Source organism: Aythya ferina (genome assembly GCF_964211825.1).
Source record: "Aythya ferina genome assembly, chromosome: 7".
Lineage (NCBI taxonomy): Eukaryota > Metazoa > Chordata > Aves > Anseriformes > Anatidae > Aythya > Aythya ferina.
Window position 1 is genome coordinate 12,596,125 of NC_140302.1, and position 16,752 is coordinate 12,612,876.

The 16,752-nt window shown below is 41.9% G+C and overlaps 1 protein-coding gene across 1 annotated transcript in view; it reads left to right on the forward strand.

Annotated features, from left to right (window-relative positions):
- The window catches only part of ZCCHC24 (zinc finger CCHC-type containing 24), a 110,545-nt gene that overhangs the window by 86,043 nt on the left and 7,750 nt on the right, over positions 1-16,752 (forward strand). The window contains exon 3 of the mRNA XM_084526396.1: positions 8,722-8,886. Coding sequence (XP_084382522.1) covers positions 8,722-8,886 — 165 coding nt within the window. The remainder of the gene's footprint in view (positions 1-8,721; positions 8,887-16,752) is intronic.

The window sequence follows — 16,752 nt, forward strand, 5'->3', positions numbered from 1 at the left end:
GGAGAGGCAAGCGGGTACCAGATATACCCTGCTGCTCTTTAAAGGACAGAAGAGAGTCCTCAATGAGCGTGTTAACTCATCACTAGAGCAGTGCTTCAGCTGTGCCACGTTAGCCCTAGGACAAATCTGAAGCCATCCAAGGTGGACCAATTAAAGCAACACAGCAACATGAATATGGGTCTCGACCTCAGCTTGGAAGAGGTAAAGCCTGTTCATAGCAAGAGTGTGACCCTCACTGCTCCGAAACTCCAATTCCAACTATTGAACGGAATAGCAGCATATTTAATACAGTGTGCTTGCTGAGGAGAAGGGGGAGGGAGGGAGAGAGGAGGAGAGTATTGCTATTCTATGTTTTCAAGCAACAGATGAAGAGGGACAAAAGAGTCCACACATCAGGGAACTATTAAAATGAATACATTCCTAGTTTATTCATAATTAATTCAACATGGCCAATTTTATATCAGAGAAGAGGAAAGAAAGATTTCAACCACTTCCTTTTATCTCAAGCTGTTTGGAAGAATATGATCTTGTAACATCGAAAAGAAGTGCCTCACTGCATCCCAGCAGGCGAGTGTAATTTTAACTCTTCCACGTGCTTAATTTGATATGCAAATCCCTATTTTCTGTATGACATACAATACTTAAATTGTACAGCAGAGACCCAGGTTCATTTAGGCACTACCCATTCCCATTTTCTAGCCCCGGCTCCTTTTTTACTTCTTATTTCATTAATACAGTGAAAACAATTTTCACAGCACAATTCCTTAATATATTTTTTAGCATGTTTTCTTAGTTATACATATTAACTGTCAAAATGTGAACCAAATGTTGTTATCTTCATGCGCAAAAGAGCCAGAGACCTATTCTTACACTGTTCTTAAAATTTTCAGTTCTGGGTTAGACTGAGTTATGCAATACTTTCAAAAGAAGATTCATTAAGCAACTATTTATATGCTCAAGTAATTCCATTGTTTTCATGTCCTACGGGAACAAACATATTAAAATTGTGATTGGCTGCAAGTACAGATAGTCTGGGGGCTCTTTCACAGTCATTCAACAAGCAACGAGTAGCACACACAGGTAGAATAAGTCCTTGAAGTGCAGTTCACCAAGACAATTATTTGCAGTTTTCCCTCAATGGAAAACTAGGGTAGGGTTTGTTGAGCTCTGCAGCTCTGAATTTTTACCAAATGTATTGAATGCTCATTTCCTGTTCCTCTTTATATAACACATGATATAAATGAATACGTAAGCATACTGTTTCAGATTCTAAAATGGAAAATTCATGTGAACATTTGGCAAATAAAGTGGTTTGTTAGAACTATGAATACAATGGGAATTTCACTATTAAGACTCCACTAACAAGACTCATCTACACATAATATTTACATGCAGTAACTATACACCCAAAGTTTATTCTATGAAAGGGTTTGACTGAAAGTATTGTGTTATTTGTGTATTAGTGCTCAGATACACTACAGAAGCTCCATCACCATACACTGTACCAAGTGATTTTACAACACTGCAAGAAAGGTGGAATAGGTGGGGAATTTCAAAACGACCTCACCACCACACAAAAGGAGAGAGGAGGCAGAGTCTGATTATGTGACCGGAAATGGACACTATCGACTTCTCAGAGCATTCAGTATTCAGTCACTGACAGATCAGATAGTAACTAATTTTTGGCAATTCTGCAAGCATCATGCATAAACGACTTAGCACAGAAAAGAGTGTTATGCATCTTTGGCCCAAGGATGGTTCTAATGATGAGTCCAGCTAGGCGTTTTGCAACAGAAGAAAAGCCTTTGTCCACAAGCATGGCTAGGATTCTGAAAAATCTGCAAAACCAGATCTTGATTTAAATGTTATAATGTTTGCCAAAAGCAGCTTCTTGGATTTCTAGACTTTGATCAGCATGTCCATGACAACCATGCCTATTGCTTTAATCATCATCAGAAACCATGTGTGTGTTATTAGTAACAAATACTGCCAAATCTTACCCTTGGTTTACCATTGTGGGAACAAGATCAAAATTGCAGTTATCGTATGGTATGTTGACAACTAATCTTTCAAAGCAACCAAGAGATACAAACTAAAATGACAAACATAAAATTGGTCTTCTGCCATCTCAGAATATACCTGTAAAAAGTTCATGAACACAGCTTAGCTGATATACTTCTTGGTGCTTCCGCAAGAGCAAGGCTTAGCAAATAAAAAGGTTTGCAACAGCAGAAGTAGGACATTTGTTCAAGTGAAATAAAGACATTATTTTGGACTGTGCGCTACACAAACTTTCATCTTCTAAGGCTCTGTTCCTGGAGAACTGCATTTTTACTCTGAACACCACCCTGCTAGAAAGGCACTGATTGCATAGAACTACATCCTAAAAGAGCAAAAGAAATGAACAGAGATGGTTGTCATAGTGGCTGATCAAAATGGCTAAATGGGTCTCTCTCAACTGGCAGAGTCACGCAGCCTGTAGAGAAGGTCTAAGGGGTATTTGGGTAGTCTAAATTACTCTAAAAGCGCCAGAACCAAGGAGTGGAGAGTAACTATGCTCCATAGAGGTACAGGTATGAAAATGAAATAAAGAAAGGAGATATGTGGGTACGAGCAACCTTCTGTACACAGCAGACTGTGAAAATGTTTTCTGTGCAAGGTGCCAAAATACACTACTAGCGAAAGCACAATGTGGTGACCCCTGAAGCAGCAAACAGATACACACAGCCTGAGAAGAATGATTTCTATGAAGATGGTGGTGTACATAACTGATGATTCCCATGATGACAGGAGCAATACAGCTCTCGCCCTGCTGAAGTAGCCCTAGGCCTTGTGACAGGTCAGACCCCCTAAGAAAATCCCAGAAAAAGTACAAACTAGCCTCCTCTGTTAGGTCCCACAAACGGATTAGCAAGTTTTCTTTATTTTTTAGCCGTGTCTTGTAATGATGTAGTTCCTCGGTCTGGTATGTGTTATACCTAGAAACTCCATAGTACCTATTGTTTAGTTAATCAAATAGAAGCTTTTAATAGTAATGCTGTAATGAAGAGTCCCCCCTTTCCTTTAACTGACCCAAAACAAGTTCTCATCATATCACTAATGCACAAATTATACGAGGGACAGGAAGGATGAAACGAGGCATTAATTTGGTTTCTGTATCCCCTAGATGCTCCTCCTGTATTGCATGTATTAATTAAAGATGTAGCTACAACTCAGTTAAAAACCTCAGAAATCTCCAGTGCCACACATCAGCAACATTGTACACCAGCAACGTGGACTACAACAGCACGCAAAACCAGAACAGCTGTGTTAGAATTCATTTCCTAAACACACAACCTCTTCATCCGTCCAGATATTCTGTTGATTTTCAAGTTTGAATTAATGCAAAGTCAGTAAGGAAAAAAACAGTTGACGAATCTATAGATTGATTGTGTGTGTCATTTTGGCATTACTTTTGCTGAAAACTTCCACAAACAATCATTCTGCTCACAGAGGTGAGAAAGGTCAGAGGACTAAAGTAACTTTCCCAATTCTCAGCAACCTGTAGCAGTCAGGAGTGGAGTGCCAGGACATCCCACACATCAAATCAGTCATAATACTTCATTTTTCCTTTTCCAACTGAGCAGTTGCAGTATCATTTACAATCACATTTCTCAAAACTGTACACAGAGAAGTGCAAAATAAGAGTGCTGGAAGTGTATTTTTTTTAATGCAGCCTTATAGCTGTACTGACTTGCAATTGAGTGTCAGAGGGCTGACATTTCAAAAACAGCTCTGGCCTTCCTACAGATCCCTTGGGATCCAGTCAGTGCATCAGGCTATCGTTTCCTGTTCTTGCTTTTCTGCTCTGATGGAGCATCCTTCTAAGCAGACCCTTACAGAGTTCTTCTAGGAAGGGGACCCACCCACCAGTGTCATGCTGACTTCATCCTCCTCCTCCGCTGTACATCTTTCAGCTGCACAACACAAACCCAGGGGAAGATGAAGGAAAGAATAGTATTAAATAAACTGTTGCTCTGCATTTCACTTTGAGGGAACTTTGCAAGTTGTTGTTTATAACGATTCTAGTTTTAAGCAGGACGTGTGGGGGTTGTTTTGTTTTGATTTTGCTGACTGTGCAAACTGATACTTTGAGAGAATTGTCTGGGGAAAGTAAAGAGTCCTTTATTATGTCCATCGCTGCCAAGTGCTTTGGCAGATTCCTCCGTGAGATGCACAATCCGATAGGTTGTGTGAGAGCTTGGCTGGCCAGTTACCAGCAGAAAAGCTCAACTTAAACAGTTTTAAAATCTTATTATGGCCAATTTGTGGTTTTGGCTGAAGAAAGGAGGACGATGAAAAATAGAGGCAGCTGGGTGTCAGTGAAGGACGGAATATTGATGTCATTTTCATTGCTGTGCCATGCAAAAAAATACTGGCTGTATCTACAGGTTGGATCTCATTAAGGCAAACCTCAGGCAGCACTTTTAGGTACACCCTAGGTAAAACTGTGAAGATGGTGTCATTTGTCCTAGCCTTTGCCTTGAAGATTGAAATAATGTACCTATTTGACAAATCTGAAGGCAAGATCCTTTCGTTTGTCTGGCTGCTCGTGGATAGAGAGCCTGGCAAGGACTTGTGCAGCATCTGTGATGCTTCCTGAATTCAAAGCCAGACAGAGTTCCCTTCAGCTTCAGCACTAAGGAGACCAGCCCAAGACTGACTTCATTATGTGCCTTGTTCCTGGTGTTCCTGGTGTTGCGTGTTGTTTTGTTTGTTTTCTTAAACTAAGGGCTCCTTGGCAGAGCTCCTGGGGTCACTCCCCAGCCAGACTCCAGGAGGAGGGAAGGGGCCCAGGGCCACCACTCCCAGCCCAGGCACCTCAGGGAAGGCAGGCTCTCCCTTCTGCAGAGCCCCTGCTGTCTCCCCATGTGTGCACTCAGCCATGCTTTAAGGAGTGCCTCGTTTTCAGTCCTTCCAGAAAAATATCTGTGTGGATTTATAGCTCGGTGGATTTCATCGTCTCCAGATGCCTACCTGTGCTGGTTGCATTAAATGATCTTTGAATTGTCTGATGCACACACACACAGGCAAACGAGAGTAACAGTCACATTGCAGTAGAAATGTATTTAAAGAGCAGAATAAAATTCAACTACCCAAGATAAAGAGTTGACAAGGTCAGAATCTTGCCCACATTATGGTTTGTAGCCTAGTTTGAATATTGTTTCCAGCACAGTAAGAGCCTGGCGGAGGATCCACCAAGCTTTCACAGCCAGGGGCGGTAACCAGGCCAAAAACTACCTAGGAGTAGAGGTAACAGGACAACAGGCATTAACATGGTAACAATCAAATATTTTGCCATTGTGAACACAGGCATAACTTTGCCAGATTAGTTCAAAACAAATTCATACCTACAGAAGTGAGAGAAGATACCACTCGGTGAAGGAGTTGTAGGACATAAACATCAAAGGCTTACTGTTAAACACCATTAAAGAGTCACAGGCTAAGTTCCACCTTTTGCCAAAATCAGAGGCTGGAGGCTAATGCCAAAAGACAAAGAATGCACCACGCTCTTCTTTGTCTCTTAGTTAAGAAAAACCTTGGATGAGAACAGCTTCTGCCCTCCAGCTGGGCAAGTACAGGGCACTGCCCTGTCACAGACCGCCCCTGTGCTCACGCACCCTGCGGGCAGCCCCAGCTCCGTGCAGGAAGAAGCAGGCTCTTTCTTGGAAGTGCCTATGCAATTCAGCCACGCTGCTGGTGAAGCTTAAAAAAAAAAAAACACCCTGCTCTGGACCTCTCAGGCCATTAGTGCATCACTCAGGTCGTGCCTTCCACCAAATACTGTCAAGTTTCTGTTTTGTTTGGACCTGAAGGGTGGAGGGAGTTGGAGAGTTGCCTTCAGTGCTGTCACTGCTTCCTAATGATATTTTTTGCTAGAGAAAATGAGCTTGTTTGAGAATCCAAATTCTCAGTCGGGCACAGTTTGAGAAACTGAGAATATGGAAAAGAAAATAATTTGTTAGGGCAAAGTGTAAACATCTATAAAACAGAATAGCAAAACACCTACAGAGAATGTTGTAGCTTTGCCAGCAAACTCAAGTCACTGAATGAGGAGGGAGCTGCAACAGCTGAAAAGTTAAAATAAATCCGAAGTTTAGTCTAGCAATTATAACAGGAAATTACCTCTGGAGTCAGGTCTCCTGCCTTCTTTTCCTAGTTCTGCTTCCGATTTACTGAGCAAGTTGGAGAAGCCAAATTTTAAGCTTCTGATTTAGAAAGCCTCCGTCTCCAGTGGCCAGCTATACACACAGAGGACACTGAGGATGAGCACCTTCGGTGCCCTCCTGTGCATTTGTGAGGGCAGAGCATCCCACCTCGACACCTCTGCAACCAGCTACCTCGGCTGCAGCAACCTGTAGCCACCAGCTGGTTCCAAGTGGCCACCTCTGAGCTGCCCCCACCTGTGAATCATGGCTAGCATAAAATGTTGTTGTGTGAGTCTGATGGTTAAACGCTGTTTATGGTTGGCATAGCATACTGCAGTGGGAGTGTTATGTTTAAATACTGTTTATAAACATTTGCAAGACTTCTCAGACATGCTCTGTCTCTAAAGCCTGTGCTATTGCTTTTGGAAATAATGCACTGAGTGACCCATGCTTTTTCTGAAAGGGCTCCTGTTAGTAGGAGTAACAAGGCTGCATTTCCAGCTCTACTGCACCAAGGGTTTCAGTAAAGCATCGTCACTGAAACCCAGAGTTGGAAACAATCTCTTCTACTGATTTAATAGTTTAGCCCCAGTTGAAACTGCAAATAAAGCAATGTGTGACGCCTCAGGAGGAGGGGAAGTGTCTCACAATCATGAGAGCTCTCTGTACACAGGGTTCCTATTCAATTCCATGAGAACTTCTAAATGAAGCGAGCATGTGGTCCTTCTTTCACTGACTTGAGTTGTGCTACAAATTCCTCAGAGGCAGAGCCAAATTAAGTGTCCCAAATAAGGACGGCTCCATAAATTGACATTTTCCTGCCCTACATTCAATTACAATCTCCCATCTTTATCAAGAGACACCATGGATCACAGGATTAAACTCTGGGTGCCTGCCAGCACTCATTTAGTCATGGAAGTCCAAATGTTTCTCATTATATCAAGCACTTTTTTGTACAATACTACTGTAAGTGTGTGTGTCTTAGCGTTGGCTTCAACTGCACTGTGAGCCAGAACATTCACAGTGACACAATGGATTCAGAGTCAGGAAAAACTATTATAGGTATTTATTTGTGCTACTGCATCCTATTTACTTATTTATTTAAAAAATAACTACACTGAAGAATAAGCACAAATATGCAGGAAATATTGTTCACTGAAACTGAAAAATGGACAAAGTAGGTCTAGGGTGCCCCCTGCTCACCTTCCGCCAGCCAGGGTGCAGGGTGGAGTACACTTGATGCTCCGTTCCCACACACTCTGATGTGTGACACCGGAGGTGTTGTGGCAAACACCATCAGGCACAGGAGCTGGAGTCCCAGCACGCCTGCCAAGCTCAGGTCTTCTGCCAACCACCTGCTTTCCCAACCCGTGTTTTCACATAGAAAGCCACTTGGACCTACACACTGAGAAATCATACAAGTTCCCGAAACAAAACAAACTCTTTCCCAGCATGATGGGTCATTTAGCTTTCATAATCTTAATCTGGGAACCTTAAAAAAATGCCCCACAGGCCTGACATATAAACAAATTCTGAGATAGGTGATTGTACTGTTCGTCCACGATGCAGGGGAAGTCTCTTCCTCTAGGCAACAATAAACAAAATACAGTGAATATACGGGCAGTATTTCAACACCTGCTGGGGACTCTAGGAAAACAGCTTCATCCTCACAGCTCTCTTCAGAACAGCTATATGCAATACTCGCCTTCACCTTAAAATATTAGCATATTATGTACATTATATTTCTGTTGAGTACAATGCAGTTTGAGTGATTATGTAGAAGCAATCTACTTACATAAGGTCATTGTCAACTGTAGTATCTTGTCTGGGCAAACAGGCTTTCTTTAGGCAACGTTTAATATTTAGACATCACAGCAGTCCATTTTATTTGGGAATATCCCTTCCCGTTTCCTTCAAAATATGGAAATTAGTGAAACATCATTTACAGAGAACAGGAAGCCTAATGAAGTTTGTGAAATTAGTAATCTCTGCTAATGAAAATCATGCCTTCTCTTCATATTCAACCCCAGTATGGCTCTCACATACAGCAATGCATATCCATATACTAATGGATTGCCAGAATTTCATCACGTAGAAGCCGTGCAATGCAGAACTGTGAAATGTTTTCTTACTGAGACTCTCTTGGGGAACAGACAACGACCTACTTAAGAGCATCTTTCTCTAGCGAGCTACTTCTGATGCTATATACAGTGATAGCAACACTTATTCAATAGACACAATTTGGTTGTATTGAAATGGATATTAACAAATACTCATCGCAAAAAGTGCACAGACATTTCTAAATACTGAGCTCGGTGCCAGAAATGTCACAAGCATTCTTGAACTTGTGAATGCTTCTCAGAAGTAACTCTCAGAACTTAAACTCAAACTTCAGTGTATGAACTGTTCATGAAGATACAGACTTCATGCTTGGCTCTAGTATCTTTTGCCCAGTTTCCTAAATAAAAACATTGCTTTACTACTCCCCCTCCAACACTTTCTAGTCACTCATTGCTACCTCCTTGTTTTTCAGGCTCGCCCCAAAGGAGAAGGCTTGACTCCATACCAGGGCAAGAAACGCTGCTTCGGTGAATATAAGTGCCCAAAATGCAAGAGAAAATGGATGAGCGGAAACTCCTGGGCTAACATGGGACAAGAATGTATCAAGTGCCACATTAATGTTTATCCTCACAAACAGGTAGGAGAAATGCCTACCTGATGGCATACAGGTTTGGGACCTGGAACATGCTTAAATTTGCAAAGCATGGCTATGATCTTAACATGACATGGACTACACATGCCACAAAAAAAAAAATGCTTCCCAAAGGAGCTGCTGTTTTCAGCATCCTAGAAACGTGAACTACTGCCAGAATTGCAAAATTTCAATACCCTTTCAGTAAAAATACATCCGAAACAAAATTTTTAGTTATCTTGCTCATGAAAACAGACTGTGGGGCCTTATAATCTGAGATGGAGCCATTACACAATAGAGTAAGACAAATTCAGCAGTAGCAATGGGCCTCATGATGCTTCTGACTCTCCTCGTATTTTCACCAACTTAATATTTTATTCTAGTGGTGTCAGTTATTTCCCATGTACACTGTTGAAATAAGAATGGATTTGATCTACAAGCTGTCTGTTCATAAAGATTAGTGATAAAACAAAAATACTGAGATGACACCTGCCTACAAAATACCTTAGTTAACAACAGTGAAGAGACAGCCTGGGTAAACAGAGGTTTCTTGGTTTCCGTAACACTAAGTGATCCCCAAGATAAGAAACTCAAGAGAAAGCTTTTTATTTAACTGAAAGGGCCAAGCCTGAGTAGCAGCTCTGGTAGGCAATCTGTACCTGCTGTGCTGCTAGCCAGAACCTTACTTTCTGACCCTCATAGGTCATCTGTCCCTTGAGGCAACATCCTGCATTTCCTGCCCCTGAATTTCCAAATTATGATGGGAAGACTGAATTGCACGTCTTACCTGTACCCTTCTCAGAACTAGTTGCAAGCAGCCGGCCAGTTCAACAGTGGTTAGTGGGACAGACCAACAATGTGAGCTCGTGTCCCTCATTTTCCTGACTAAGCAGGCTACAGGCTGAGTTTGTCCAAGCTGGCTTTTCATGCCAGATCACTTTTGACAACCCCACAACAATATTTTTGGCCAATATACGCTATAGAGCTTTGCATAACCAAAAAGAGACCATGGCAGGCTCTCCTCTAGAGAACAGTTTAAGAACTGCAGCTGATATTGGAGCAACACCTAGGATTTAATACTGTCAATTCCAGTGCAGGCAGAACGGAGACATCTGGGAGTACAGCTGTCTTAAGCCACACAGAATTTTCCTTCAAGATGGCTGATACTGAGCAAATGCAAGAAACATAATGGAAATAATTGAGTGTGATTTTGCAATATTACAGCAAATTGTTGGAGATGGAATAGGTGGAAATTATTTTAAGAGTTTGGGAGGTGTGAATTGCCTCAGGTGCAATTCATCCTAGCTGAATTTCAGCAATAAATAGAGCACTGCATGGGTCAAGTTACCTGCTGCCCACTCACAGCGGGTGCACAAACCATGGATGGATCATTTGGATGTACTTGCAATAGGTGAAAAGGAAATTCCATTGGGAACCTTAGGTGTCTCATTAACTACCTAAGTGCTTGTAAAATTCCTATAAAATCTTTCCATTGGCTCATAAGGAACACTTCATACCATTTCATGTGATTCTGGGGGGAGGAAGGGTGTTAGGAAAAAAAAATCATCCTGAAGAATATTGTTACTTTATTATGATGAAAAAAGCAATCTTGAAATTCATTGCAACAAGCAGGAAAAGAGATAGAAATAAGCTTATTAAGCATTATCCCGCCAAGGAGTATCTAATGAAGTATATTTCTTCCCTTTTATACACATGTGTATGCTCATCTAACTCCAAAGGCAAAATTTGGCTCGTTTCTATGGCAACCTCACATTCCAATATACAGCCAAAATATTGATTTATAATTGCTAGTACGTTGAAGCAATATAAATGGTAGTTTTTGAAGTCTGGCAGAAGACTTGCTTTGTCTGGCAGAAGACTTGCTTTACACTTCACACACTTCACTATATGACCATTGTCTTTTTTTTTTTTTTTTTTTAATAGCATAGGACTTTTTTTTTTTTTTTATTTTACAATGAACTTATGGCCAAGTCAGTGAATATCGTTGTTTCTGTTGGCCAGTTCGAGTGATGTGATCCATTCTGCTGTCTCTGTGCTAATGCCACTCATTAGAGTCCAAACCTAAAAACAAGAGGTCACCTTTACAAAGTGCAGTAATTTTCCTGACAAAACTGTGACTGGAAACTATACTGCAAGTGAGAAAAAAGCAAGGAACAATTTCTTTGTGGTAGCATGTACACGGGAGGAAAGCTAAGCAATTTTCTTTCACTAACTTATGAGAAAGCTCCTAAAGTCTCTGGTTCCTTGCCTCTGTTTAGACAGCTTGCTTAGACAACTGCACCAAAATCTGGGCTGAGCAATGCAGTCATTTATCACACATGCATGGAAGTACAGTCTCGAGGGTCAGGGAAATTACAAGAGCACTGATTTATAACACAAGTTTATAAATATTTACCTTGCTCTTCTAGATTCTTTCCATCATTTTTGTTAGCGTTCAAAGGGTCACAAGAAATCGTTCGAGAAGTATCCCATCTACCGTATCCAAGAGCTATTATATAGTGGGAAGTATGAATGTTTTGTAGTAAAGGAGGTTTGCAAATACTCCCATGGGGATGGTACCCCTCATGGCCGGGCTAGAGGAGTCTATGATCTGCATAGTACTGAACTCAAAGAATGTAGAAAGGTTGTAGCCCACAGTGCTTCTGGAGCCACATACACAGTGGGGAACAATCACAGCATCTGCACCGCAGGTCTACACAGTTGACCCCCAGCACTGTTTCCACATCATTCTGTAAGACCTTAACTTGAGATGTGAAAGGGCTTTACTCCTCTCATCTATCCATGTGTTCATGTCCCATCAGTAGGTGTTGCTGCTACATGATATTAAGACTGGGCACGGTGCATTTCAGCTTGGCTTCCAGATGTAAACAACTTGCAGCCAGTCACTGGAGCTTCTTCCCTGGATTTAAACTTACAACTTCAAACTGAAAGATTTTGCGTCCTGTTGTCTCTGCCTTACCTGTGTCTGCTTCTACATTTCAGTGTTACTGTCATCATTCCTTCTATTCTTTCTCATTCCTCCAGTGCTCTGTACTTCTGATTAAATATACCAGCAATAGCCAGACAGTAAAGAAAACATCAGTTCATGCACAGAGCCAGCAGCAAAGGAGAGTTAACTTAGGCTGCATGAGGTCAGCACTGCTTCTTGACTGAGCCTAATGTTTGCTAACCCATGCATGTTTTTTGTCCAAGCACCCAGTCCCACACCAGACTCTCTAAACATTTATCAATATTTGTCCCCGTGGTGTTATTCTACAGCATTTTGGAAAATATTCTGTACCCAGTCACCAGTACTCTTATGCTAATGCCTTGCATTTTATAAAAGCACAGTGAACAATATTTTTTTAATTACCAAGTCCAGTGTTTCTAGTTGGAAAGTTAAAGCACACATGCATATGGTGCACATATTTGGATGTATTACAATAAACTATTAGAACTACCACATTCCCTTAGCATTTTCTATATAAATTTCTTGCTTATTCTTTATTTTCATTACTCTGTTGGCATCTACCAAAGTAGAGTCCTGATTCATGAATAGAGTTCCTATGCACTTCTAAACAATCGCTTCCCAACCACCCCTCAGCCCCCCTCAGGGCATTAGTCAATGCCCTTAGCTAATTTTTTGCTCCAACTGCCTTCATTATATGGGATCAGACAGAGGACTTCAACTCATCTGAAGCTTCCATTGGACCTTTTTTTTTCCCCTCCCAACTTAAATTTAAGAAAAATGAGACTGCCTGTCCCCAGAAGCCATTTTTACACTCAGTACCTATACAGATCAACTCTGTTCGTTTACTGCAAAGTTGTCATATTGTATGATGTGACAATAATACAAGTAATTCATAAATTTAAAAAAAAAAAACAACAATTAACGAAATCCAGATGAACTGGCTAGACAGAAGTTTGATTAGTTCAGACAGTATTTACTTCTAGCAAAAGAAATGATTTCTCCTCCAAAATCTGGTCAAAATAACCCCTCTGCAATGTGTTACAATTCAGCATCTCTTTCTTACTCATTAACCTACCATTCAGTAAAAACTGTTTTTCTAAAATCTGCTAGGTCACAATGATACCTTGAACACTATTAGAAAAGGACCATTTTTATCAGCAGATGCTGATCATTGTTGCTTCCTCAGCTTTAACTATAGCCTTATGCCAAGTTGCAAGAGCCTGCACAAGCATAAAAAGTACATTAACTGCAAAGAGACCACATCTAAAAACAGTCAGTTACTGCATTTCCCCAGTGAGGGCATGTTATGAAGTCTCCATTCCTATAAGCATACCAAGTATGAAAGAGTTGGCAAAATATTCAGTCTCCTGTCTACACACAAGAACTCATACCAGGCCAGTTCAATTCCCCTCATTTAATGTGTCATCCCAGGTGGGAGAGGTGCTTACAGGAAGGTATGGATCTAGGACAAGACAGCAGCTATCTCCAAGGATGCTTCCCCTTCCTCTAGCATTGCCAAGTATCTCTGTTGCCCATCTCTCAGCCAATTGATCAACATCTGTAGAGTCTGGTCAATAGCTGAAACGTAACAACACGAACCACCATGCTTGGTTACGTCAGGCCTGAATATTGAAGATTACAATGCTTTTGTCCCATTTAGGAGAAAGCTTTGATATTCTTCTGTTCAAAATGGCTTGATATTCCCCTTGATACTATGGCTTGAGAGTTGACTCTCAGTTCCTAGGCATTACCCTTTTCTCTAGTCCTCATCTCCATCCCTCTATTTCATCTTACCCTGTTACTTCTCTCAATCCATGGACTTGCAGTATTGCAGGGCTTCTCCACATGGTATTCACAAGGGATTATTTGAGCTTGAGAACTTCCATTTAACTGTCTCAAGCAATAATATCACAGTATTGAAGATAATCATCTCCACTGGATAGCTCCAGGGTAGCCATTCAAGCACACATGCTGGACCTGTGAATGGCTTCTACAGCTATGCTAAAATCTTGATTTCCTATGCATACCTTTCGTTAGTTGGTCCCTGGAGATGAGAGCAGCCACACTTCCCTGCCACCTGCTCTTTGTTCCTGGAGGCTCGCTTCCTGGAGTGAAAAGAGCCTGTGCCAATTTCCCACAAGGAAAGTCTCTATTCAGCCCTGCGCTCTTATTCCACATACTCTATCTGTGAGAATGAGCTTTTAATCTCTCTGGGGCAGGAAAAGTCTTCTCAGCAATTTTACAGCTGTGTATATACTTCAGAGTGCTCTATAAATACAGCTCTAAATCTCTGCATTTAGGAGAGATGGCAGAGCATGCCTACAAGTGGTAATACAAGAGCCTGACAAGCAAATCTGCTGCCATTCTCCCAACTAATTCAGAGCAGAAAGATCAGGTGGCTCTCACACCTGAGCTGCAAAACTGCTCCTTGCTTCAAGGAAGCTTCACATGCATTTTTGTTTTCACAACTAAGTTGTGCCACCATGCTCCTCCTTTTGCATTTCCACCACATCCCTCAAGCGGTAAATCCCCCAGCAGAAGTACTTAAAGGAATTCACAAGACACGGGGCAAAAATTAGAGGCCTGTGGAGCTCGGGTCTTACTGAGGAACAGGAGAGCAAAGAACAGCCGTGACCAAGTTACTGGATGGCTATTAAGTCTCAGACAGGACTTAATCCTACCTCTCATTCTTCCAAGGACTCAGTATTCTGTAGTTGTTTGTTTGTGCTCCTCCTTACATTGCCCCAACATGGAGCCAGTCCTTTTAGCCACGCACTGGCGTTCTTGGCACTATAAAAGCCCAGATTCCAAGCTTTGAATTTTCGTTTTCTTCTCCTGCCCTCTCTATCAGCAGCATCTGTGCCTGTGGTTGCTTCCTGGCTGGCCTCTTATCAAGGCTTCATCTCTGACTTGGTGGCTGACTCCAGTGCTGTTTGTGATGACAGCTGTTGCACTGCTGTGGAACCAGCCATCTGGGGATTGACTTGTCCTCTTGGACACTGCTTGCTTCCAGCTGTCAGGAATTTATTGCTGGCCTGAAAATAATTTGGTATGTAAATACATTCTTCGTAATATCCAAGCTATTACTTCCACAGACAATGCAGCAGTTGCCTCATAATTCCCCTTCCCAGGTGTTTCTTTTCCCTCAGCATGGGGAGGGATGGCTCTGATCACTCAGTACAGCATTCAGCAGTTTCAGGCCTACAAGTATGATCTTTCCTCTCTTTGGACTTAATCCCTCTGCAGTGGCAGGAGGGGAACCACTGCATTCCCACCCTCAGGTGCTCCAGCAGTGGGGAAACAGGTCACCCAGACTGCTGCTTCTCTCTCAATAAGGAAAATGCATTTTCTTGCATTTAAGTTTTGATATGACCCCTTATCTATCAATGGTGAAATCAAATGGTTCCAGTCTAAAAAAAAAAAAAATCAACCTTCTAAACAGAAATATAAGCACCCATTTAATTCCACTGAGAATAATTACCCTTAAGGGTGTGCTATTGATGTTTCCTCTTTACCTAACACTTTATAAGCATGAGGTGTTTTGACTATGTTTGGGTTTTGTTCTTTTTTAAAAAAAAAATAAAAGCTGATTTATGAAATGTGGGGTTCAATCAGTACATGTAGGCTGTGAGAGCAATAGTGCACAGTCAAAATTTAATTTGCAGGACAGGAATTGCTATATAAATTTAAATTTAATCCAGCATTATTCCCCTCAGGCAACAGCATTAGTCACTACCACCAAATGCTTTCGTGGTGGAGCTGCACAAGGTTATTTCCACCTAGCAACTACCAGAAGAAAGTTAAAGAAAGATGCACAAACCTGGGAAATTGGAAAATACCCACTCCCATAGTTTTTATGGGAAATAGACTGCCAAATCCTGCAGGCTTGCATTAAAAAAAATATATATATTTCAACTCTCCCTTTTAATGGAAAAAAAGTATGCCCTTCCCAGATAAGCAAAGCAGGATTTTCTGCTGTTTTATAAGCATTTCACCTCTTTCTAAGGAAAGGTGTTGGTTCTTCAGCCCAACGGCCTGTCCCCTTCCCTCTCAGCAGTAGCACTGAACCAGGAGTACCAGGAAGGTCAGGAGCAAGCCTCCCACAGACTCCACAGCTATGCAGACCTTCCGCATCATTCAAACAATCCCCCAAATCAATAGGTGCTATCAAACAGCCCAATCCTGCCAGACCCTTGTTGTGGTCAGCATCTTCTCCTTCCCCTCTGCTTCCACCACAGCCAAGCTGGCAAGAGTTGCCCCAGGTGAGCCTCAACTACCTGTGGCCACGAAGTCCTCCTTCAGCAGATGTGCAGCTCTTTGGCTTTTTCATGCCCTGCCCTTTTAGCACAGCATTGAGGAACATAGAAAGGGTGTAAAGGCACTACCTTAAACAAGGTTGCACCATCAGGGATAAGAAACAGCAGCAGCAAGAGAATAGTTGTGTCACAGAGTGTCTGCAGGGTTGTTTTTTTTTTTATTATTATTATTATTTTTAATCATTACAGGAAACCCATAAAGCACACAGAGATAAGTTAGGACTTCATTTCATGTAAAAGTTGGGTTGACACGGTTTTTAGGGCACAAACTAGGCGAGCCCACCAGCAGTGCTGGAGTTTCAAAGCTCCAGAGCCCCCCAGAAGCCCAGCCCCAGCTCAGCTCTGCTCCGCTCCTTCCAGCTGGCCCTTGGCAACCTGGTTTCCTGCGTCCGTAACCCCTCTCTCCCAGCCTGTGTCGTAACACACTGGTAACAATAACATTGCTGAAATCGGAATGCTTCACGGGCCAAAAAGCTGAGCTCAATCAACGCAGGGGGAAAGCAAACCACGGAGAGCTATTGTTTCTGAAAGCAGTCCAAAAACTCTTGGCGCTTCAAGGCATTCCCAATGTCCTTTGCACTATTT